This window comes from Grampus griseus, assembly GCF_964374135.1.
Source record: "Grampus griseus genome assembly, chromosome: 1".
Taxonomy (NCBI): Eukaryota; Metazoa; Chordata; class Mammalia; order Artiodactyla; family Delphinidae; genus Grampus; species Grampus griseus.
Window position 1 is genome coordinate 126102474 of NC_139017.1, and position 27115 is coordinate 126129588.

The 27115-nt window shown below is 37.4% G+C and overlaps 1 protein-coding gene across 1 annotated transcript in view; it reads right to left on the bottom strand.

Annotated features, from left to right (window-relative positions):
- SGIP1 (SH3GL interacting endocytic adaptor 1) overlaps positions 1–27115 on the bottom strand; it is a 209902-nt gene that overhangs the window by 19025 nt on the left and 163762 nt on the right. The window contains exon 20 of the mRNA XM_082667976.1: positions 2210–2321. Within this exon, the coding sequence (XP_082524102.1) occupies positions 2210–2321 (112 nt within the window). The remainder of the gene's footprint in view (positions 1–2209; positions 2322–27115) is intronic.

The window sequence follows — 27115 nt, forward strand, 5'->3', positions numbered from 1 at the left end:
ATGGGTCGTGAAGGACAAATCTTATAGACCATTATGAAGCATTTGGCTTTAACTTTGAACAAGTTAGGAAGATTTTGAGCTGAGGAGTGACATGTTACATTGAAAATAGATTTCAGGGGGGACCAGAAGTGGAAGTACCCCTACTACAATTGGATCTCTCTGAATAAATGAATGAATGAAAGACAATTAGTAAGCAGACAAAAAAGCATTCGTTCTCGTGTGATCCTTAGTGTTTTTCACTCCATTATAGACACCTCTCCACATTTTCGACTACTCATTTTTTTTAGGGTGTGTTTCTACCTGCAATTCAGGGAAGCCTGAGCTTTCTAAGGTCTAGGTCAGTCAGTAATAAGTAGTCTTTAAAACTGGTGTGACAGAAAGTCATGCAAATTCTTTACTCAAAGAAGGGTCTACAGAAGAAACATGTATGTATGTATACAAAGTCTGTATACAACCTAAGCTAATGATGCTTACTTTTCTCTAACAGTTCAAATGCATATTCTGTATGAGGAGCTTTTAGTTGCTGTTGATGCATGGTCATGGCAAATGATCTTTCTGCTCTGAAGATGAAAAAGAAGAGATGTGGGAGAAACCAGAACGCTATAGCCTGAATGCTTGTGTTCTCCCAAAATTTATATATTTAAACCTAATCCCTGATGTGATGATATTTGGGATGTGATTAGGTTATGAGGATAGGGCGCTCAAGAATGATATTAGTGCCTTTATAAAAGAGACCCACAAAGTTCCTTAGCTCTTTCCAGTATGTAAGATTCCGATGAACCAGGAAGCTGGCTCTCATCAGATACCGAATCTGCCGGGGCGTTGGTTTTGGACTTTCCAGCCTCCAGAATTTTGAGAAATAAATTTCTGTTATTTATAAGCCAGCTGGTCTGTTATAGCAGAGCAAATGAACCAAGACGCCAGCGTCCACAGTATTTGTTTCTCTGCAAAACTCTGGGCCCAGAATAAAACCTAAATGCTGTTTAAAAGGATATTTAGGGAGATTGCTAGATCTCAGTGGCTAGAACGGAGTGCAGTTACTAATTATATTAGTTTTCCAGCATAATGTTGTTAGATTTAGACTTAAAAAAAAAAAAAACTAGTGTTTCTGAAATGTAAAGAGGGTTAACAATTAGTCATATAGATTTTCACTTAAAATAGAGTTCCAAGTTCTAATTATACTTATCACTATTTCAAAAATTTTTATAAAACAGTCTAGTGTTCTATATGCACATTTAATTTTTTCTCTCATCTTTATTTCCATGGCTACCAAGGTTTTCTAAGCTCTAGTCCCTGCAAGTAAAAAATAAAAAGCAATTCTTTCCTCACCTAGGTTTGTCCTTTGTTTATACATCAGATTCAGACCTGGAATTGTATTAGTGACACACTTGAAAACCAGTTTGACTTAGGTGTTTAGTTTTCAGTGTAGACTAAAAATCGCCCTTAACTTTTTTTTTGAATCTGAACCCCTTTGTGAAATTGATGAACACTGTAGAGTGTCTATGGACAAATGTGCATGTGCACACACACATTAGATATGAAATATAATTTCAGGGGATCCATAGACTTCCTGAACCCCATCCATGGGACACCTTATAGAGAAGCATGTACATTCAGGTAAAGCCCATTGTCAAGTTGTACTGATATAAGTGTAATCAGGCTCACGTAAATAGAGAGTGGTACATTTTTACCTAAAATTTTTACTTTGCTGTGATTATTTTTTTGGCTAGTTTTTCCTTACTTAACAAGGGTAACACATAACTTGTCCTCTTACGTATCTGCATGTTATGGAAAGGTGGTTTTATTCCAGGTTCTCATTCCAATGCACCATTGTTTCAGTTTATATGTGGGTGACTCCCACCCAGGAAAGACTAAGACAATAAAGACATGATCTAGACATTTCCTTTTGTGAGATAATACATTTTCTCCTTGCTGATGGAGTTGGTTGGGTTTTCTGTAACCTGCAACCAAAACTGAATCAGAGATTTCTGTATTAGATTAGATTACTGGACCTTTTGGCATATTTTTTTAAAAAGCAGTGAATTAATATTCCTAATCAAATTAATTCTAGGTATGCCACCTGTTACTGTTGACTGGATTTTTTTTTTTTTTTTGGTTTTAGGATATGGAATGAAATAATTATATATAGGGTGTGCCCACTGAATTGGATAGAGTTTGGAGAATACAATGGACCAAGTCCCAGGCTTACTTGCTCGGATCTGCTCCTTTGAAGTAGGCATTGACCGTTTCTGTAAATGCTGCTGCAACAGGGAGGGTGTCCTGGGCTCCCATGGTTAGGGGGCTGGGTCCCCTGGAAGAACCTGCATGAAATGAAAAATCTTCATTTAATATGGATCGGAGCCATCTTAGTACATGTGGAACTAAAAGCCCATTAAAGGATTAGAGGATGAAATCTAGTTACTGAAAAAAAAAGCAATGTGCTAAGAGCCATAACTGTATATTCAACATAGAGCTCAAGTATTTAAAAGGAAATATTTGGCTGGTTTACAGACAAACACACTCGAAATTAATACAACGATGTATTTTACTACAGAAAAAAATCCAAGCAGAAGAATAAAGTCATAGGGGGTTTCAATGTTTTACATAAAGCATAAGGCAGTATTTGCATGACAGTTTGTACAGCAGGTAGTTAGTAAGAAAATTATTAGCTTCTTATTTGAGCCTTCGCCTTATACAATTGCCCACACACTCAGAACTGTTTGCATTTCTTCATTTTAAAGAGACAAACAGCCATGGAGCACAGTGTTACACACTGTCCTTCTCTGGGGTGTTTCCATTTCAAAAAGTCCAATTACCCTCAGATCAAGTAGGCTCAAGTGTACATGTCCCCAAACATACACAACCCAAACGTCCACCTTGACTTAGCACAAACACATCAATGCATCAATTCACATTATTAAAAATAACAGTTTACTGACCATCTACTACATACCAGGCACTACGCTGGATACCTTACAAGAGTTACCACATTCAAGCCCCACATCAGCCCTGTGGGATAGGCATTATTATTCCCATTTTACAGAAAGAAAACTGAAGCTCAAAGAGCTAAGTGACTTGCCCAAGATACAGTTAGTTAAGTGGCAAAACTAAAATTCAAACCTAGGTTTGCCAGCCTATAAGGCTCATGATTTTCCCTATGCTGTTTTTACCATATTGTTTGTCTAAATGAAACATTTTCCTGTATGTTTTTGATACAACTTGAGGTTTCCAAAAGGAGCGAAGTTTAGGACTGTTGTCTTCATTAACAATCTCTAGACATGGTACTGAAGAGTCAAGTTTTATTAGGACAAAGTATTTAATTATGTCACACATTCACTGCTTCTCCTTCTTATCACACAAAACACATTTACTCTTCTCCACCTCATCACAGACGACACGTTATGCTTTTTATCTTTTACCTTTAGTAACTTTCATACTCTTCTCTGATTATGAAAAGATCTACCTTTGTATATTTCCCTCCTCAATAAAGTTTTCCTTGATAATTCTAGTTCATCCTAGTGTCTACATTTTCTATCTTCCCTTGTCTTTCAATATCTTGGATGTAGTAATGGATCACCAACAAACATTTGCTTATTATCTGCTATGTATCAGGCATTATGGTAGGTGCCGGGGATTCAGAGATAATTAAACATAATCCTTGTCCTCAGGAAATAGGTTTTTGTTGCTTACGAGCCACGCCTCGAGTGGTATTTTGTTACAGCAGTCAGAATGGACTGAGGCACGCAGTCTGGCCCAGATCTATCCTTCCTCACCTCTTCCCTCTCTTTCCAACAACGCTATACCCTAGCTGTGTTCACCTCTGGGCACTACAGTCCTTACTGTGGGTTTAATCAGTAATGCCAGAGAAGGAAAAAACATCAAGATTTTACAAAGAACCCTTTTACCTTAAAGGATCCACAGTTTACAATTCTAATTTCTTCACATCCCTATACATTGCAATTACTATGCCATCTTCTATTTTACTTTTTTCATTTATTACACAATTTTCCTTATTGCTATCTGGTCTACATATCATTTCCATGAGTATATATTATTCTACAAAAATTCTCCAAATGTTGGGTCATTTCTAGGTAGAAATTATTCTAAATCCATCTTCGTATAAATTGGTCTTTTTCTTTTAATTATTTTTTTAAGATATAGTTTTATTACTACAAAGTGGGATGACCCAACCATAAGGCAGATAAATTTTTGATTGCTAAGAATGCCAGATTATTTTATCTTATTTTTTAAAATACATTTATTTATTTTATTTATTTATTTTTGGCTGTGTTGGGTCTTCGTTGTTGCACGCGGGCTTTCTCTAGTTGCGGTGAGCAGGGCTATTTCTTTGTTGCGGTGCGCGGGCTTCTCATTGCAGTGGCTTCTCTTGTTGCGGAGCACGGGCTCTAGAGCGCAGGCTCAGTAGGGATCTTCCCGGACCAGGGAGCGAACCTGTGTCCCCTGCTTTGGCAGGCAGACTCTTAACCACCACGCCACCAGGGAAGTCCCCCAGAATATTTTACGTAAAGATTATACTCAGTGAAAATGCTATTAGTAATAAATGAATGCTTCTGTTCCCCTGCAGTACCTTAGAGAGTCTTTGTTACTATGATTATTGGAAAACTGGGCTAAAACCAGGAGAGTGTCTAAGATACTGAGAAATTCAAACCTTATGGCCGAAGGTGACTAAGAGGGGCCTCAAAACTATTTTCAAATATCTGAAATAATATTACCAGACAGTGACTCTAGGGACCAGAATTCATGGCCATGGATCTGCAAATTAATAGCTTTGTGACCTCGGGCAAATGAATTATCTTTAGGTTTTTTCAACCATAAAATGAAGGCAATAGATCACATCATCCCTGTGTGTTAGGATTCTATAGTTTTAAGTTGTTTATAAGAATTTAAGGAGTTTTAAACAGTAGGAACAATTTTCTCACACAGAAATAAGCTGCTTTGAAAACTGTATCCCTTCACTGGTGGTTTTAGTGAACCTGCCAAATATTTACTGGGTCTCTACTATGTGTAAGATAGTGGTGGGAACACAGATACGTAAACTTTCAGGAAATAAGATACAAGCATATAGGAAACCCAGTAACAATATCATATACAAACAAGAGCTTAAGACAATAGCTCAAGTGACAGCACTATGAGTTTTTTTCACTACAAGATTAATTGTCCAATGAGCAGAACAGGAAATTCTGCTCCTTGATTTAATAAAAAGAAGCTCAGACTCTGGTGTCACATAGACTTGTGTGTGAATCCCAATGCCTCCGCTTACAATCTGCTGTGACCAGGAGCAAGCTATTTAATCTGTCTGTGACTCAGTTTCATCTTTAAAATAAAATATCAATAGCTAATAATATCTATATTAAAGGTTTGTGGTGGACATCAAATGGGATATCCTTAGCATGGTATATACTTGAAAAAACACCTTCTTCTTGTTTTTGTTGCTGTTATTTTGTCAGGGTGAGTTTTACTAAGGTTGTTGAATTAGAGTTGGTTCTTTGAATTTGAATAGTTACTGAGGTAGAGAATGAAGGGAGGTACCACAAATGGTACTCCTCACTGAGCAAGGAGATAGACCAACATTTTCAGGTTCCTTCCAACCCCAAATTTCTTTTATCATAAGAGCAATGAATTCTATCATGCATGTTTAATTTTTGTGTATTACATGGGTGGCTCTCATATCTATTCAAGTCGCTTGATATAATGCTTGGACTCATAGGAGATGAAAGTTGGTTGAATGCATATTTGTCTGTTGATTCATTCGAATGTGAGTTCCTGCAATAAGTAGGCATTGTGCTAGTTGCTGAGGGATTCACAGAAATGTATGAGATGTACCCCTCCCTTCATGGAGCTTGTAGGATAAAAGGGGACTATAATAGTAAATACAAATGAAAGACAAAGCACTACCTGAAGTTAGATAATATTGATAGCTAAGTATTATAATTATTATATTATTAATGATTATTTTTAAAGAATTCAATGTCGAAATAGTAATTATTATGTCTGTCCTACAATAAAATAAAATATCAAACACTAATATGGCTTTTTGTTCTTTATACATTGAGGGGATAAACAGGTTCAGTATAATTATCTCTGTTGCACTAGCCCAAGTTCACTCTGCTAGTAAGTGGTAAAGATGAAATTCAATCCTAGGTCTCCTAGTTTTAACAAAAACAGTAGTAGCAACAACGAAAACTTTGTACCTCTTATCGCATACTAAGAACTATTCCTGTATTACCTCTTAATCCTGATAATACCCCTATTAGGGAACTACCATTGTTATCCCTGTTTTCCAGAGGAGAAAACTGAGGTTACAAATCATTCAGTAGCCTTGCCCACAGTCACCCAGTTAGTAAGCAGTAAGCACAGCATTGGGATGCAAACCTAGTACTTCCTGACTCTGGATCCTGAGCTCTTACCTACACTGCTCATGTAACATATAAGTCAGAACAAAATCATGTTAGACATCTGAGGGTGCATATGTGATCCCCCAAGAAGGACAAGTTGCTGCCATTACCTTGTCGAGTTCTGACAAAATAGCAATTCCAGGGTCCTGGAAAGCAATTGCCAAGCACACTTAGGGAGTTCTGAGAAATGGAAGAAGGCACATAGAGTCACTAGCATGTGATGAAATTTTCTGAAAGGCAGTTTTCTGTGACTCTCATTACCAAGCAAGGTTATACACACACACACACACACTAAGGCTAAAGAAAAATTAGTATGACATCTTTAAAAGAAGAGGTCATCCTACTATATAGCACAGGGAACTATACTCAATATTTTGTAATAACCTATAAGGGAAAAGAATCTGAGAAAGAATATATACATATATATATATATATGTAAAACTGAATCACTGTGCTGTACACCTGAAATGAACACAGCATTGTAAATCAACTAAAAGAAATCAATAAAAAAAGAAAAAGATAAGGTTGTTAATTTGTGAAAGCATTTCCTGAGTAGTCAACTGAAATATGAATGTGAGTATGGAGTAGGGGCTGTATAGGTAAAAATATGAAAGGAGAAAGGGAAAAGGGAGAGCGATTTTAGAAGAGAAAGGGAAAGATACAAATAAAAAAGAGGGAGAAAAGGAAGCGAAATACCCAGGTACAGAACTTGAGTAAGAGTACAAGGTTTACTTGATAAATAAATGGCTGTTCGAGTCCCGGGTTCCACAGAGACGCCTGGTACTACACCACTGCCAGTCTTTTGTGTGGAGGGGAAGTGTGTCCTCACGGTGTGCCCAGAGCAAGCCTGTCCAGTCCCCCTGCCCCCCTGTTCGGTACAATTTACTCCATTTTCTGTATAATGTTTTCCACTTTGCAAAGTTGAAATTTAGAACTTTTTTCATATCAAACCAGCTCATGAAGAAGACTTCTTTTGAGTTGTTTTAAATATAATATGAATTTATGTCAGAGTAGTGCTTCCCTCAGGGGTGTTTGTAGCGTTTGTCACTATAGGCTTAATAAATGGTAATAGCTGTTATTTATTGTGTCCTAACTCTGTGTGATACTTCATATGCATTACCTCCTTTAACTCACACAAACACCTCACCAAGTAGGTGCTATTTTTAACAACATTTTCTTACAGATGAGAAAACTTTGGAGGTGTAAGTAGGTCAAACTCAGAGAGCAAGTGATCTATACTTTTAGCTATTATGCTTTGCTGTTACAGTAAAGAATCTAGAACCTCTTCGGAGGCTGTGGGCTTCAGTAGTGACTGTGCTTCTTAGTTAACATCTGCCCTTGGGCAGGTCACTGATTCTAGCTGCATCCCTATTAAATTGGGACATCAATGTCAGTGCCGCCAACTTTATCTGACTGTAAAGAGGATTTGCACTTACAAATGTCAGGAGTCAAAAGAGCTGCAAATTTTACTCTCTTTTCATCTGGGTTTGGAAACAGTCACTCTGAAAGTACAACATGAAGAATGGACAGCAGGAGAGGGCAGTCTTGTTTGTTTAGAAGACCATTACCAGCCTTGCAGCCTACCAACCCGAATACCTGCTGCTCCACCAGGCCCGCTGTACACGCAGGGCAAATGACCCTTATGTCCAGGAGTGAGAACGCAGGAGACAACCAACAGATGGAAGCAATAGACAGCATCAGAATGCATGAAAGAAGAGAGGAGAAATTCCAGGAGTTGTATGAAGAAGCAGAGAGTGGGAACTGGATTAGCTTTTTCTAAAACAAAGCAAATCATATTAGTAGAATTAGTAAAAAAAAAAAAAATTATAGTAAATTCAACTATAATTTATAGAGTATATTCTGTATAATGTGATAAAGACAAAAATGTTGGAATCAGATTGAATTAAATTTGAATCCTGACTTTATCACTTATTGCGTTACCTTGGGAAAGTTACTTAACCTCTCTCATGTCCACCTTCATCATTTTGTAAAATGGAGATAGTACCTTCTACAGATACTGTGAAGATTACATATGATGATATAGAATGTCTTTGTTATCTGAGGATAGTCAGTATCAGAAAAAAAAGTCACTTAGAAATGAATGCATTTAAACGGTTTCCAAAATTTCATAGGATATAGTAATAAAAAGGCTTGACTTGCACTCTAAATTGTCATAAACTAAATTTGTGAAAACAATCTTTTATTAACACACTGCAATCAAATAATCAATGAGTTCTTAGAACGAACAAAAATGATTTGTGTTGATATTTTGAGGAAAGGCATAGTTTTCTGATAAATTGTATTATAGCTTCATACAACAATCTAGTTTCAGATTTGGTTTTCTTTCATGATTATAAAGTGATCCTATATTGCAGGGTTAATTGAGAGTTTTATACATTTTCCTAAGGTTCTCTCAATTTCTTGATTTTCTTTTGAAGTGGCTATGATGTAAGCTTCCTTTATTTCTTCTTTTTCAATCATTAATAGTATTATTTCTGCTAAACCCTCAATTGATGATGACTTTGAATATAACCTAAGGAGCTTTACACCATCACTTTCCTTGACTTCATGGAATCCTGTATCCTTTCTAAGATTGGCAATTTCATTTTGCAATAAATGTGCACTGCACCTGCATTGTGTGTCCATTATTTGTTTCAGACATTTATGGAAAAACTGACTACATCTGCATATTATGTGATGAATGGTGATAGATGCTAGGGTTAATCTGGTAAACTGATTTTAGAATGGGGACTAATGTTCTAGATTAATACTTTCATGTCGAGTTGGTCTTTACTTTCCTACCAAATCCAGTAACTGCAAAGACACCCATAAGGGCACTAAAGTAAGGAGTTTCGCGAGTATATGTAAATCTGAGTGCCTCCGCATAGTAAATACTCAATAAGTAATAGCCATTATCATTAACAGAGAAGGAGAATTTGCTGGGCAGTTACAATATGTAATATATTGTTTCAGGCTGTCCTCAACACCATATGCATTTAGCATACAAAGTAAGATAAAGAGACGATTAGAAGCTTTTCTTAGCCCAGTAGAAAGAATTTTATCGTGAGAGCTTAACTTGAGAAGGTGAGTTGTACTTTTGTGACCCTGTGAATCTTAGCTAGCTGAAGTGATGGTTAATAAAGTAATATTACTTTTCTAAAAATCACGGCAACTTTGTTTAAAAATTTTTAGGATAGGTTTGTAAGAAAAGGAGTCAAAGAAAAGTTATTACATATAAAATTTTCTATTTTTTTTCTCTGCATCTTGGAATGTTACAACTTTACATAAACTAGTTGACTTAAATTATTTGAAATTTATCTTATATGTGTATGTTGTATGTGTGTGTATATGCTGCATATAAAAATGTACATGTAAAATATTTTGTGTATTTCGGTATATTTGTATATTTTTGTCTCTTTTAGAATTCTAGGTCTAAAAATTCTGTATCTAATGAATGCTGTAGGTTAATCTCATAAATAACAATGCTGTGATGATAGCTAAACTGAACATATACTTTTTGTATCCCAGGACTATTCTTTTTTTTTTTTTTGCGGTACGCGGGCCTCTCACCGCTGTGGCCTCTCCCGTCGCGGAGCACAGGCTCCGGACGCGCAGGCCCAGCGGCCATGGTTCACGGGCCCAGCCGCTCCGCGGCATGTGGGATCCTCCCGGACCGGGGCACGAACCCGTGTCCCCTGCATCAGCAGGCGGACTCTCAACCACTGCGCCACCAGGGAAGCCCCCCAGAAGCCCCCCAGGACTATTCTAAAAGTTTCACATGCATTACCTTACTGAATCCTCACATTTAAAAAAATATTATTATTACTATTTTGCAGATGACAAAACTGAGGCTTAAGAAAGTCTGAAAGATTCCCTAAGTGCTAGTTTGGTTCCTCACATCCTGAAGTAAGTGGCATCAATTGACTTGCTAAGTGCCAAGTGCCAGTACAGAGGAAAAAGGGCAAACCTCAAATGAGGAGTCACCAACATTACTGAGTACTTGCTATGGGCTACACACTCTCGTTTATGCTTTACACATACTGCATCATTTAATTATCACCACAGTCCTGTGCCCACATGGGCACTATTACATATTACAGATCAAGAAACTGAGTCTGAAAGAAGATAGTCTTTTGCTCACATTCTCACCGTAAGCAGTGGAGTTCGTTAGGATTCAAACGAAGGTCCACTTAACTCCACGCTCCTTCCACATAAGGAGCCCCATAGGCTTGTCTCGACTCACAGTGGCTTTGGGTGAGTTATACTTGTTACATGCTTTTCAGTGTGCAAGGCATACACCTTCAGGAAAATGAGGAAGGCATACTTAAAGTCAGTTATCATAGAGTAGAATTAAGGACACTGAATTTCTGGGTAGGTAAATAGGATTAGAGTTGTTTTCAGTCTTCCTCTTCAAAAGTCCCTGCTCACCTGCCTTGGAGAGATATACATATATGTAAAATATATACATATATAAATATATAAAAATATATTTTATGTGTAAAATGTATATATGCACATATAATATATATATTTCATGTGCATATAATTGTTGCTTTTCAAATTCCACTTAGTCCATAAACATGTGATTGGTCAACGTTTTTGTTGTATTTTATAGAGAATTTTCTTCAAACTGGGTCTTTGCTTACAGTTCTCAAACCATCATCCAACATTAATTAATGCCGTATTTAATTAACTTCCTAAAACAATATGGTTGACTCAGAAAATGGGAAAATTATGTTTCCTTTTCATCATCAAAGTCACATCAAGCATATTCAACACAAGGACTATTATTAGACATGGACATAAGGCAGGAGACAAAGCCATAATGAAAACGTCTTCAGTATGAGGACTCACATGACCAAAACCTATACAACTTCATACAGACAATACTGAGAGTGATTAAGCATCTGAAGCTAAGCCAGCTAGAGCGTGGTATGACAAAGAATGTGGAGAAGACATGAAGAGCTACTCTGTGTAGAACACTTATACGGGATGGCCATTGTGCCGAATACTTTACACGCATCATGTCTTCTACTTTCCAAACATCTCTTTGAGGTACATACCATTATTAGGCATGTGTTACCATCGAGGAGATTGAAGCTTAGTGAGATTAAATAATTTGCTCAAGGTAACTTGCTCTATAGTAAGTAGAAAGGTGCTGTGACTGAAACGAGATCTAACTTCAATTGTATTTTCAGTGTTGGCCTGTTCATGTTCAAAAGCTTTGCTCCAATATCCAGCTGGATGCACAGTATGCATTCTCAATGGGGCAGCTTCTCCCCAAAAGGGGTAGAAATTGGTTCTTAGGGGAAGGTGAAGGCAATCTTTACCTTTTTATGTATGAAGCACACAGATATTCATACAGTACATAACCAGGTGTACAGTACATCTGTGATATTAAAATTTTACTGGGGAGCAATGAGGGGGAAACAAAGGTCTAAAAAGACTCTGTGGGTAAGGGAAGGGGGATAATGAAAAAACAGTTTGAGAAGATCTGGTTTACAGCTTTAAAAGGGTCATTGGTTGTGAATGTCCTTTACACCTCATCAACTCTCTTGGGAAAAACTTTACGGGACTGGTTTTGCTAAAGGATAATAATGGTTTATTTCTTTCTTCAAACTTACGGAGTGAATAATATCTATGGGGCTGAAATTATGGGTGGGCTAATCAAGATCATTGGGAAAATATCCAGTAAGGACCCCACAGAGGAACCATAAATGGCTAAACATTTGAAAACAAGTTCAGCCTCGCTCGTAATCAAAGAAATACAACAGGAAGAGAGCAATAATTTTTTATCTTTTCAGATTAGAAAAGATCTGAAAAAAACAATACTTCATGCATGTGAGAATATAATGAAATAGGCGCTGTAATATAATGTTGATGGAAGTAAAAGTTGGTATAACCTTTCTAGAAAACTGTCTGGCAATGTGTATCATGAGCCTTTAAAGGTGTCATAAATTTAGCCCATAATTCCAATTTTAAGGATCTATTCTAAGAAAATGTCTTAAGGCCAAAGAATTATGTGCAAAGATGTTCATGGCATGTGGGAGAACTTGAAGCAATTTAAATGCCTAATAACTGAAGTGAAATAAATCACAATTCATGACAGAATAAAATGCTATGCAGATATTAAAAGGTTTTCAGTAATTAAAAATAGAGCTAAAAACAATCACATATCACATTTTACCTATTAGATTGGAAAATATGAGAACTACTGACATAACTCAGTGTTGCTAAGTGCATGGAAAAAATGTTAATCATAATGCTGGTATAAATTTTTGGATGGACATTTGGCAATATGTAGTATTATTTTAGATGTGCGTACCCTTTAACACAGTGATTCCAGTTTTAGCAGTTTATCTTTTGGAAAAATTCACACAAGTACGTGAGGACATAGGTTTAAGGCTGCTCACTGCACCATTTTACACAATAGCAAAAAAAAAAGAAAAGAAAAGAAAAGAAAAAGCCAACCTAAATATCCATTAATAAAAGAAAGGTACATGCATACAATATAATACTATGGAAACATTAACATGATTATATAGATGTATATGTGTATAATACACACACATACATATCCCAAACACTCCATATCATAAATTTAAATGGCTACTATTGAATGCAGGTTATAGAGCAGAGTCTATCTTCTATTTGCATAAAACCGTACATACTTCCTTGATTGTTAAGAAACATAATTTGAAAACATGAAAATATTAAAATTTCTGAAATTGAGATGCATCTTGTAATCAATGTCAAAAGAAAACTGGCAGCTGCTAACAGAACATGTTCCAGAGTTGTCTCTGCTTGTACTTGTGGGAATGTAACCTTGATTAGAAGTGATCAGCTCATCTCGAGGTCCCCTCAGTTGAGTTATTTGAATTGACAGCCTCTCATGTGATTAAATTTGGACCCTTATTTTCCCTTAAGAATTGTTTTTAAAGATTCCACCTGATGCAGTAATAAAGTGAAAAGTTATTTGTACACAGAAGATAAACTGTCACACACCAAGCTATGCAACGGCAGGCAGGAGAAACTGCCAGATTCTTTGAAAAGTAAACCATGGAATTTCGAAAGATGGGACAAGTAGGTTATGACTGAATTATGCATCATGAAAGAATATATAACTCAGGTGCTAAAACTGTATCTGTCAACAACTTCTGGCTGACTTTCAAGAAAGTTACCTTTTGGCAATTTATAAATAAACTTAGGAATACGAATGCAGAAAAAACCTTGGAATTTTTGATGTGCCCCCAAATGAAACCATAAACATCAAAGAGAATAAAAAGATCCAGATTATGAACATGCTGTATAAAAAGCACCAAGTCACTGTGATATTAAATATAACTGCTGATGGCCAGAGTGACTTAGGTGTATTTTTAATTCTGAAATTGAAATGTTTAGATTCAATTTCTGATGGTTATACTGAAGATAGTGGCTTGCAATTTGTCTGTTATTGTTAGTTAGGAAAAAAATGCCTTTATACTTTTAATGAAGCTTATTTTGCACCTGAAGTGTTGTTAAACCAATGGAGCACATCCCAATGGATGGCTTTTTGGAATCAAGTAAAGGCAGCACGCGCGCACACACACACACACACACACACACACACACACACATATGATTTCAGCATTGTATTCACTCTTTTTTTTTCAGTTCCAGGATCTTTTTTCTTTAACTTTATTGAGGTACAATTGAGAAATAAAATTGTCAGATATATAATGTGTACGTGTGATGATTTGATCTACATTTACATTATGGAGGATTCCTCCCATCTGGTTAATTCACACGTCCATCACCTCACATATTTTTCTCCCTTCCTTCCTTCCCTTCCTTTCCTTCTTTCCTTCTTTATTTCTTTTGTGAGAACATTTAAGTTCTACTCTCTTAGCAAATTTCACTTGTATCAATACAATACAGTGCCATCAACTATAGTCACTACGTTATACAGTAGATCCTCAGACCTTATTCATCTTATAGTTGAAAATTTGTACCTTTTTACCAGCCTCTCCATATTTCCCCCACATCCAGCCCCTGGCAACCACTTTTCTACTCTCTGTTTCTATGAGTCTGACTTTCTCTTTTCTAGATTCCACATATAAGTGATACCATGTAGTATTTGTCTTCCTCAAGATCCATCCACGTTGTTGCAAATAGCAGGATTTCCTTCTTTCTCTGTATTTACTCTTTTATCTATACTTCTCCATATTGTTTGAAGTTTTAAAAAGTAATGTGCTTACATCAATTTCACAATCAGAATAAAACAATGAGCTATTTTCAAATACAGTTTAATGGCATGGGGGACATTATCATACGTTAAAGTAAGAGAATGCATACTTATATACTGTATGAAAATATAAACTACACACACACACACACACACACACACACGAGTCACCTACACAAGAAAAATCTTAGAAATAAAATACACCAAAACAGTGGTTATCTATGGTTATTAGATTATAGATTATTTCATTTTTTATAGCTCTCTGTTTTTCTAAATTTTATATAATGAGCATGATTAGGGATAGTGTGGCAAAAAATATTATAAATAGAAGATGTGGTACATATATACAATGGAGTATTACTCAGCCATTAAAAAGAATGAAATAATGCCATTTGCAGCAATATGGATGGACTTGGAGATTATCATGCTCAGTGAAGTAAGTCAGACAGAAAGACGAATATCATTTGATATTGCTTATATGCAGAATCTAAAAAAATTGATACAAATGAACTTATTTACAAAACAGAAACAGATTTATAGGCTTAGATAACGAACTTATGGTTACGGGGAGGGGAAGTGGGGGAGGGATAGATTGGGAGTTTGGGATTGACATGTACACACTGTTATGTTTAAAATAGATAACCAACAAGGACCTACTGTATAGCACAGGGAACTCTACTCAATACTCTGTAATAACCTATGGGAAAAGAATTTGAAAAAGAATAGATACATGTACATGTATTGATATAAGTGAATCACTTTGCTGCACACATGAAACTAACACAACATTGTTAATCAACTATACTCCAATATAACATAAAAATCTAAAAAGAAAGAAATTGAGAGTTATACTAGGATCTTAAATAACTCTGAAGCTTCTACATTTCTCTTTTATTTCTTGAATGGTTTCTGTTCTTACAGTCAAAAAGTAGATGCTGGTAATTTTGAATTTTATGATATTTGATATTTATGAATGGAGAGGCATAAAGAATGCTGTCGGTCCTAGTCTGACTGCCTGAAAGCCTGCTATTTGAGCCACCAGTTTCCTGGGGAATGGGCTGTGAGCAGAGTCCAAAAAAGGCAAAATCTAGGAAAGGAGTAATCAACATTAAGTAACTCATTCTTCCCCTTCCTGGACTCACCCGTTACAATGATGACTGCAACTCCGGAAAGTCACAAAAACATCTTTGAAAAATTAACCTCACCCTTGCTCCTTTGTGATACTTCTCCAGAAAAAACTTTCGTGTTTCTCAAAGGCATAGTTCAATGAGCCTCTAAATCAAATCTTGAAGCAATGTTGCAGTTACTCTGAATATAAGACTGAGCAACACAATTGTAAGTCGCACACACTGTCTGTGTGAATATGTGCCAGCAGGAAAAGAAGCCCCAAGGCCATATTTACTAATATCCTGGTGACTCAGTACAGCAGAGCCAGGAGAAAAGGAACACGTCCATGAAAATTCCTGTCTGCTGAAATTCTACACTCTAGCAGAGATTATTGCCACATACATGTTGCAAAATAGTTGAAGATACAAAAGGGTTAAAATCTTAAGGGCAATGACTTATCTTAATGCCTTATTTTGATGACCCTAAATCAATCTTTGATTTAATAAATAAAGCAATGAATGTAAAATTCTTAGCACATATTAAGTATTCATTAATGTTAATTATTTTAAGAAATGATTATATTTGTATAGTACTTTATAGTTTACAAAGTCCTTTCACAAGTAATTGACTAAAGTCTATTAGGAGTATGTTTGATATTGATGAAATATATACATTCCACATACATAAAAGGGCTTAGAAATGGGAGATTCTCCCAAGTCTTGACATCACCTCTTTGAATCCCTTTTTCATTCACTGTGTCAGCTCTCCTTTCTCTAGTGGGTAATCAAAGGTCCTTTTCTCTGTCTGGGGGGGTCAGAGTCAGGAGTACAATGTATGGGCTGTCTCCATCTGTGGACAGCTCTTCTTAGAAGACACATAATAAAAGACTATTGTACAAACTAGTATGTGTAAAATAAGTTACAGGGATATATTGTACAACACAAGGAATATAGCTAAATTTTATAATAACTTGAAATGGAGTATAACCTTTAGAAATTGTGAATCACTATATTTCACACCTGTAACATATAATATTGTACACCAACCACACTTTAGTTAAAAAAAAACTATGCATGATGAAGGCTCACAACTATGCAAAGGTAAAATAGATCCTTCTGGTGATTCTCAGCTTCTCCACTCTTTTCTCAGGAAGTTTGAAGTTACTTGTCAAATTTGCTGAAATACCTTGATTTACAAATTCCTTAATAAAAGAAATGGTAACAGATTTTCTTCCAACATCTCCCATCAGCATGAACACAGCATCCCGAGGAGTGTATCACCAGGCAGATCATTAGCCTCAGCGAGGTAGCTTTAATGATTGGCTCTGGTGGAGGCTGGTGGTAGGAGGTGAGTGTAGAGCAGGAGGACACATCCTGCTTCCACGGGATTCTCCTGCTCCATAAGCAGCCAGAAAAGAGGGCCCGTTGTCCCTGCTGACAAAGAGCAGGGGGCCACGTAGCAGCTCACAGCAGATTGAGTTGCCAGATTCTTTATGTGGAAGACTAGAATGCAGCAACCCGACCTTCTTCAAAGCAGGCAATAACTAAACAAAGCAGTCCAGGGATATGGGAAGGTGGACAACAGTGGTAATAGCAAATCATTATTGAGCACTTTGCATGCACTGACCTCGTACTTGACTATTTAATCTTTACTACAATCACTACAACACTATGAAATAGGTTACTATTTCCTAGTAATACCATAACTATTCCAATTTCCAGAGAAGAAAACCAAGACTTAGGTTAAGTAGCTTCCCTAAAGTCACATCATGCTTAGACTATAATTTAGACCCCGAAGGCTAATTCCAAAGCCAACACACACGCATACACACACACACACTTTCTCCCTCTCTCTAAATATATATATATTCCATATATTTTTCTCTATCTCTATGGATATATGTGTGAGTGCATGCATGTGTGTACACTGAAAGTAAACTAATATAAATTAAATGGGGACTTTGTCTATTTCTAATATCTAGGATAATACCCAATATGCCTTTAGATTAACATTTATATATTATGTAAGATTTTTATTAGAACTCTAACTCAGCAAAACATTTTATCTTTCTTTAAAGCGGACTCTGTGTAGACTTAAAAGTCATGCCTGTCTCTTCTTCTGGAAGCTCTCCCTAACTTCTGGGCCAGGTTGTCTTTCTGCTCGGTGCCTCCCAAAACACCCTATCTCCTGAATTATAACAATCTCTGCACGTTATTGTAACAACTTGTTTAATGTCTTTTCTATGCTCCATGAAGGTAGAAACATGCTTTTCTTGTTCCCGACTGTAACCCCAGTATCTTTCATAGTGCTGAACACATAGTAGAGGCTCAGTAATTACTTGCTGACTGAATGAATACAGCCACAACAATATTTGTCCTTATAGCAATATTATCAAGGCCGTGTTCTACAAATTTGTTCATTGTTTTCCCTATCAGATACCTACTTATTGTAGAATTAGTAAACATGGTAAACCTTAGCATTTTAATCAATTTTGTGCACATACATATAAACATATGTAGACAGTCCTAATTCCTGCTAGAGAATATTAACTGCGAGCATGTCTAGACACATTGCCGCTACCATGAGGAGGAGTTTAGAAACTGTATAATGTCATAAGAAGCAACTAATTGCTCCTTTTGAACATGACTTATATAAGTTTACCGTGGGGATAGGCAGGGAACTTTAAAATTTATTGCAAGAGCTCCTATTTCATGGAAAAAGAAAAATGAAGTGCCCTATTAAAAGAAACAATTTTCTTTCTATTTATAAGCCAAGAAATACAAAATTTATTACTCAATTATTTGTAAGGTTTATACAAGTCATTACGTTTTTGTTTGATGTACTCAACAAATATTAAAGATTCCTTCAGTCTCAAATGATGGTCAGTTTTGAGTGTTCACGTCTGTGGGTCAGAAGGAAGAGATAGAAGCTTACAAGACAGATGAGAAGGAGACACGCCCAAGAGAGGACGAAAGGCGTGGACAGGCAGCGGTCAGGGAAAAGAGGCAGGATGTCACCTCTACGCTAACTTGTATTTGCAATAATGGCCTTCTAGAAGCTGGTATCCTCCTTCTAGGCTTGGTGTCTGCAATTTTCCTATCTGTTACTTAGGTGAACGGTCATACTCAGAGTGCAGCCGGGTGAGCCGGTTAGGCGCTCTCCCCCGAACACGAGTGACCGAGAGACAACAGATGAGCAAAAGATCTAGGCACTTAATATATACCACAAAAACCTGTCCATTAAATATCCTGCATTCAAAATTAACCATTAATACTTGTGTGGCTATTTAAAGAAAAGATACAATGGAGCAAGTTCCAGGTTACAATGCATTCCTTTTCCCATATGGTTCCTGATACAGGCTTGCCCCAAGGCTAAACCCTTACCTCCCTGGATTCAGTCCTCACCTCTAAGCAAATAACTCCCACGTTTCCACAGTCTGTTTACTCCTGGACTCATACTATATAGATGGTGTGCAGGACTTCAAAGCTGAGACGTCTCCAAAGAAACTCATTTTTTCTGACCAAATCTAGTGCTCTTGGAGTCTCCTTTCTCCTGGTTTACAACAGTACCCTTCTCCCTGTGTCTCAGAATGGAAGTGTTCACTTATTTTCCACAACCTACTAGATGTCAGATGTTTCTACCTCAATGGTGTTTTCCAAAGCTCTCCGTGAAAACGGTACCGTCGGTTCTTTCCTACTTCTCCCGAACTGCTTCAGTAAATCTCCAAATTTCTCTGTGCCTCTAATCCTAAAAGTCAAAGATGATCCTACCAATTTCTTTCTCCAAAATTTCTCAAAGTTCCACCTTGCATAAAGATTGTAATCAAATTCCTTCTCTCAGTATTGAAAGCCTTTTGGAATATGATCTCTACTTACTTTTCAAGATCATTTCTTAAAACATTCCTAGCCTCTCCCAGTGTTTACTGAATATAATGTAGATATCATTCCTGGGTATGATGTGGATATCACTCACCCTAACGCCTTTGCTCAAGTCATTCTTCAAACTGGAACAATCTTAGGTGTCTGAAGTCCTCCTTGTACCTTACTGTCAGTCAGGTCAAAGTCCCTGTGTCTCTAAAAAGCTTTCCCAGATTCCTCCCAGTTAAAAAAAATCTATCCATTACTCATACATTTCCAGCGTGTTTTTAAAATTCTATTATGACATTCACTACAGTATGCCTTTTATAGAAAATCCTAACTCTTCTATTTCTTGTGAATTCCTACAAGGAAGAAGCCATATTGTTTTACCTCCATAACTCCTTCACAGGGGAGTGTGATAGCTCTCTGATAGCTAAGAGCAGCTCAGGGAATGCTTGTTAACCACTGAAAGAAGAAATACAAGAATGAACAGTCTTTAGTTTTTCTATTCTATTCATTACTAACCCTAGTTCCCTTTTCCTGATCTAGGGAACTATTTAACTTATGCTTCAGGTTTTGAAATTGTCTACACATAACAACTCTTCTTTGTGGGGCTTAAGGCTTTGTGCTGTTCTTATTTGTTCTTCATTTGGTAACCCCAATCAGATGAGAAACACTACGATTTAATCTACTTTTGCACCCAGACAAGTGTGACTGAAACTCAGGGTTCATTTCCTTTGTTGGGGAATAAAAGACTTCAATCTTGAGCAAAGCAAAGGCTGTCCAACATTTACATATTTTAAAATTATTGAATTATCTTCATTTTCTTTTGCATGAGGGACACATTCAGAAAGAACTGTGTATTTTGGACCATATTAGAAGAAAATACACCATTGGTGAGTCTGATGGGGATACAAAAGGAAGCTCCTGGCCTTAGTCACTACCAGAGACCCAAGAGGTCACTTTAGAGACCAGGAAAATACCAGAAATAAACAAATGCATCTTAGCTACAGAACCTTCTTGGCCCCTTCCCTTAATTCTCCTCATTCAGTTTGAATGAAAATTCAAAGTATGAAAAATAAAAACATTTCAGATCTACGAGTAATAAAAAGACATGGAGGAATCTTAAATTCATATTATTAAGTGAAAGAAGCCAATCTGAAAAAGGCTACACCTTGAATAATTCCAACTATATGAGATTCTGGAGAAAGAAAAACTAGGGAACCAGTAAAAAGATCAGTGCTTGCCAGTGGTTGGGGGACTGGGAAAGAATGAATAACTAGAGCACAGAGGACTAGGGCAGTGAAAAAACTATGTAGGATATCATAATTACAGATACATGTCATTACACATTTGTCCAAACCAATAGAATATAAAACACCAAGAGTGAACCCTAATGTAAACTATGGACTTTAGGTGACTACCCTGTGTCAATGTAGGTTCATCAATTGTAACAAATGTCCCACTCGGATGAGGAAGGTTGTGCATGTGTGAGGGCAGGGGGTGAATGGGAAATCTCTGTACCTTCCTCTCAATTTTACTTTGAACCTAAAACTGCTCTAAAACATAAAGTCTATAAAAACCCAAAACCAAACCAAAAAGCCTTTCATATCATGTAGTATGTTAGTAAACCAAACACACACACACACACACACACACACACACACACACACACAAACTATCTTAACTTGATTTTCCTAATTATCCTACCAGGTGGGTATTATACCTTCCACTTTAACAATTACAAAACAGAAAACTCAGAGACATTAAATTCTCAAGATCACATAGTTATTGAGTGGCACAGAGAAGATCTGAATATTATAGTGGTTAGGAGCATTTATAACATAACACTAACTCCCTCTGAACCGATTTACCCACTGACTAGCTGTGTTATTTTGGGGAAGTAACCTGAATTCTCAGTGCCTCTGTTTACTCATCTGTAAAGTGTGAATAACGATAGTGCCCACTTCACACAGTTGCTGTGTAGATTACACGAGTTTGTGGCCAGGGAGTAATTAGCAGAAGATGAGAGCCATGGTAAGGGTTTATTGGTGATATTGCATCAGCAGTATTGGTATAAGCAGCAGTACTCTGGATATGCTGAATCCAAATAAAATCACCTTTTCACTAAAGGGTACCCTTTGCTTGGTGACTTGGGATAGAAACTGCCACCTACTCTTAAGCTTTCCCACAAGTATTTAATTGGATAGAATTCTGATATGAATTCTGTACATTCACATCATCCCTAGCAACCCATTCATAATTTGGCCTGGACATCAGGGCTAAAACAGGGAGCACTTTGCTGACTACAATGTTAAGAAACACATATTAGGTCTTTGTCCCAGTTCCTGGCACAAAGCTCCTCAAACCCTTGTCATTTCTTGAGTGAGAGGGTTAGTGGGGGCTTTGGGGTTATTCATAAAAAGTCTCTTTTAACCATACCTGAGTCCATACTAAGGAGGTGACTCTTGGAGGATGGGGGCTGGTTGGTTAAAGGGTTGAACTTTCTGTTCCATCTCCCAACCTCTGGAAGAGGAGAGAGCCTGGACATTGACTTAATCACCAGTAGTCAATGATTCACACAACTGTGCCTACATAATGAGCCTCCCATAAACCCCCTAAACACTGAGGTTTGGAGAGCGTCCGGGTTGGTGAACACATCAACGTACTGACAGGGCGGCACACCCAGAGAGGGCATGGGAGATCCGTGCCTCTACCCCCATACCTCCTCCTAGTCATTTCTTTCATTTGCCTGTGCCTGCGCTGTGTCCTCTACAATAAACGGGTGATAGAACGTAAAGCTCTTTCCTGAGTTCTGTGAGCTGTGCTAGCAAGTTATCAAAACCCAGGAGGTGGCTGTGGAGAGCCCTCAATTTACAGGCAGTCAATGAGAAGTACAGGTGACTTGTGGGACTTGTGACTGGTGGGTAAAGCGGGGGGCAGCCTTGTGGGACTGAGCCGTGGGGTGTGCCTAACTCCAGGTAGTTATGTCAGAATTGTTCAGTGTGAAGGGAAACACCCCACATGTTTGGTGTCAGGAGTGAGTGGAATAAAGAGAGAGGCTTCTCTTTTACTGACTTTCTTGTCTATCTCCAGCATGACAGTCATACACAAAACATGTGAGCCAAGGAACCTGCCCCAAAGAACAGGAACAAGTGAAATATCAGCATGTTGGTCAATCCCAGAGATTTTCAGAACCAGGTCATTAATTTCTTGTGAAGAGGTCGAGTGAATTCTGAAACCCTCAGCAGATCTACCTGGTGGAACATTTTGCAGGTTCAGCTCCACTTGAATCTTCTTCACAGGTTTAGGCTATTTTAAAAACTGTGACCTTCATTTATGAATAGAAAGGGCTTTACATTTTATATTGACAATGTACTTTACATAGAAAAATTCAGAATAGCTAGGAAGTGCGATTTTAATATTTTTAATGAAGACAGTCTTGTATCACTGCTTTTTATGTTTCTATATTGTTTCCCCAACTTAGTTGTACTTAACACTGTGACTTGCAGAGTTGGGTACTCGATAACTTTACTGCATTATTGATTGAAAAGGGCCTACAGTGGGGTAGGGGCAATTAGCGGACACTTCCCACTTGAAGAATATCGTGAATTTAGCAAAACAGCTGCTTCCCAGAAAATTGGTTATGCCTTTCAATTTTTCTTTCTTTAGTGACTCTCAGATGAATGAATTACTATCCTCCTGGTCATATGTGAAAAATTTGACCTGTTTGCTTCTTACAGGATGCTATTACTATTGTCAGGGCAAAGAAAGTTGAGTGGTCCATGACTATGATTATGTCTTACCAAGTTTTAAGCAGGGATATTTAATAACCTACTGAAGGAAGTCAGAAGTTAAAAATATCCAAGTGTTACTTTTTTCACATGGACTACATAATTCCAAAGAGGAAAATGTAGATCCCACTGTATAGAGACATACTTTTCCTCTGTGGGGTCTAACCTGGATAAAGAAGAAAACTTGAATGTAGGCTTGGCTAGTGGACTGAACGAGAGTGGGGTGGACATGAGACTAGAGGTTTCAACAAGGTCAAAGATAAGGTGTAGTCAGGGGACCAGGAAGCTGGAATGTTAGGAGAGTTGGAAAAACCTGCGAGCATCACCTATCTCAAGGGGCTGTTGCGAAGGCTGAATGAGATCATGGACGCGGAGCAGAGCATCAGCCTCGGTCTCCAGCTAGGAGCCTGGTTTCAATCCCTTCTCTGCCTCTTCTTGGCTGAGTGATCTTGCAAAAGTGACTTATGTTAGCTGAATCTGAATTGCCTCATCAGTGAGTTGTGCAGATAAAATGAGATAGTAGATGAAATGTACTTTTTGCATAGTAAGAACTCAGGTGTTAGTTATTATTATTCATTACTTTTATTACCTCAGGTCCTCTTATTTATTTATTTTCACCCCCAATATGTTCCATTCTCCTTCCCTATTTTATTTTTTTTTCTGTAGAACTTAGGCTGTAAATTTTACTTGTTTATCTTTTTACTTTTGATTCTCCACATTAAAATGTAAGCTCCATGATGACAGGGAATTTTTCCTGTTTTGTTCCCTACAGGGGAGTGCCTAGGACAGTGCTGGCACACAGTAGCACTCACTAAATATTTGTTGAATGAAAGAATCATTGTATAGGAGTATAGGAAGGGGGACACATGGTTAGTTCTGAGATAGCCAAAATGACACTTGTCAGTAGGGACCATTTCCAAGATGTGGCCAGAGGTGTGGGTTAATGAGTGGAGGGAAAGTTTATTGGAACTGAAGAAGTCAAGAGGCCCTGGAGCGAGGGTGTTGGGTGGATCATCCCCATCGAATCTATGACACAAAATGAAGCTAGGGAGTGAGGTGGAGAAGAGGGTGAAAAGGGGCTGCCAGCATCCCTAAGCCTGTAGATGAACGCAGAGGAATGCTCCGTAGTCAGTGGTGGACGGCCGTAAGTAAAAGGTAGAATGAGCAGATGGCTGCTTTACATTATGGGGAGTGGGAGTTGGAAGTAGCAATGGGGAGTTGGGAGAACTCGTAGTCCCATGACATAGGGCCCACAGAAGACTAAGGAACTTTCCGTGGAGAGAGCTAGAGGAGAAGAGATGGCCCCTGGAGAGAGCTGGGATGCAGTTAAGGAAACAGGTGGGCGAGTGTGGCAGAGAGCCTGGGAATGCAGAGAAGGGTGTTGCTAAGGACATGCCAGTCCCACAGGTTGGTGGGAGTGAGACTAGTAAACAGGAGCACGGAGCTGTCTTGAGAGGAGAGTGCAAGTGGCTGTATGCACAGAGGAGAGGTGACACTCAAGAATGTATGGCTGTAGGTCGTCTTTTTTTCCATTACCAGATACAAGATGATTTTGTAGTTAAATAAGTTAAACAAAGAGAGGGACAGCACATTTCTGGAAACATCTTGATGTTCAAATGGTCTACAGAATTATTCAAATATCTAACAGTCACATCTTCTACTTGTTATGGAAATATCTTTCCCTTCCTTCCATCTCAGAAGAATACTTGATAGTTTCAGTTGGATATACTCCTGGAAGAATGAATTTAAACAGTTACCACCTTTCATAACCTTCACCATTTTTTTTCAGCTCAACTTAAATAGGTTAAAATTTCAGTGAATTTTTTTAAAAATGCAATTGTTTATAAAAGTAAACCACTAAGACAAGCTTTGGAACTCTTCTGAGTTAGAACTATCATCTAATGCTTTTCTATCTCTCTTGTTAAGTTAAATTTGGAGGTGTGAAGCATCTCAAGCTATCTCCAAATAAGTTTATAAGGCAAAGTTCATTAGTGAGTTGGTTGATTGGTCAGTGACTCAAACACTCACTGGGTAACAACAATGCCTAGAGCACTGTAAGAACAAAGCAATGGATAAGACAGGCTAAGGTTTTGAAAATGATAGAAACACTATTTAGATGCCAACAAATAATAATTTCAAAGCTATTTGGAACCAGTGAATATTTTGAGTTGGGAATCTTTCCTCCTCTTCTGCATTCCCTGAATAAAGAATTGAAGATAAAGATAATTAACATTAATAATAACAAATGTGGGTAAAGCCAGAGTGCCCTAGAAGAATATACTAAAAGTGCTACTCAATAAAACATGTTGAATGACAGTCTTTTGGGAGTTTAAAATTTGGGTAGGGGCACTGTTCTCAAGGCATTTTAACATGTCACTGTTTCTATGCCATTTTATCATCACAGCAGAAAATTTAAAAATCATTCCAGGTTGCACTAGCTAAAACTACCTGAGACGAATGTACATAAGTGATGAAAACAAAGTTTTCCATTCTCAAAATGTAGCCATCCTTGTGTCATTTTTAGTTCCGGGGGTAAGGTGTCATTTTTAGTTTCTCTTAAGTCTTCTCTTGAAGTTCACTGTAACGTATTTTCATCTGCATGAGCGTTTCTTGATGAGAAGACTAGGGACACATTTATGAAACAGCTGCTCCTATAGTCCCTTAAGAAGCCTTGCCTATACTTTCCAGCCTTGAGCAAAGTCCAAGATGAAGCTAACACAGAACTAGAGATTCCAATTAATTTCTATTCAACCTCTTTCTTGTATGACTTCTCTTGGCTTAAATTGAGATGCTTAAGGAATTTGGATCTTACTAATTAAAATGGCAATGTTACCAACTTTAGATACCCCAAAATCTACTAACAAATATTTTTTTTTCCTAAAAAGAAAAAAAGGGGCTCACATTGCTATTCCATATGTTTATTAATACTTATATTTGATTGATGATGTGGATTTTAAAAACAAACAAACCAACAACCAAAAGTTCTCTTTAGATTGGTATCTTCAGAAAAAGTCTACCTCTCTCTGGTTAAAGAAATCCAACCCAAAACACAAGCAAACCAACCAACAGATACTCTAAAGCCAAAACAAACCACACCAACAAAAAATTATGAAATATATTTTTTGGAGCCCCAGATGTTACTTGAAGGTTGCCGGTAGCATATGGCTTAATTTCCTGGTTAAAGCAGAGTAAACTACAACTTCTAGTGTGGCCAGACTGAACCAGAGAAAGGGCCTTTATGTATGCAGGTATTGGCTATAAGTCAGGATCACCAACCTATTCAACCGTAGCTTCTGCTCTGAGATGTGCTGATCAGTAAAAAGACACCTGGACACTTTTTAATTCCATCTGATTCGAAGAGAAAGTTTAGCAGGTCATAAATTTGTGGATTTTGCATCTTGGTTATCACAAAATTAATGGCCTGAGGCAACGAAGTTTTCCGACATCATGTGGAAAATATGCATCTTGCCTTAAAGACTGCCTATCCACCTGTTCTCTGCCTGACCCAGGATAGACATCAAGTATTTGGGAAGCTTTAAATCATACAATATTTCCTGTTGCTACCCAGGCTACTCCAAGCTAAGGACTTCCATCTCTGGGACCATCTTGCAAGGAAAAGTCACTGTTACGAGAAAAAAGCCACACCACAAAAACTACTTCAAAATCTGTATCAGTCATTCTGATTTTTTACAATTGTGCTAAAACACACACTTAAGT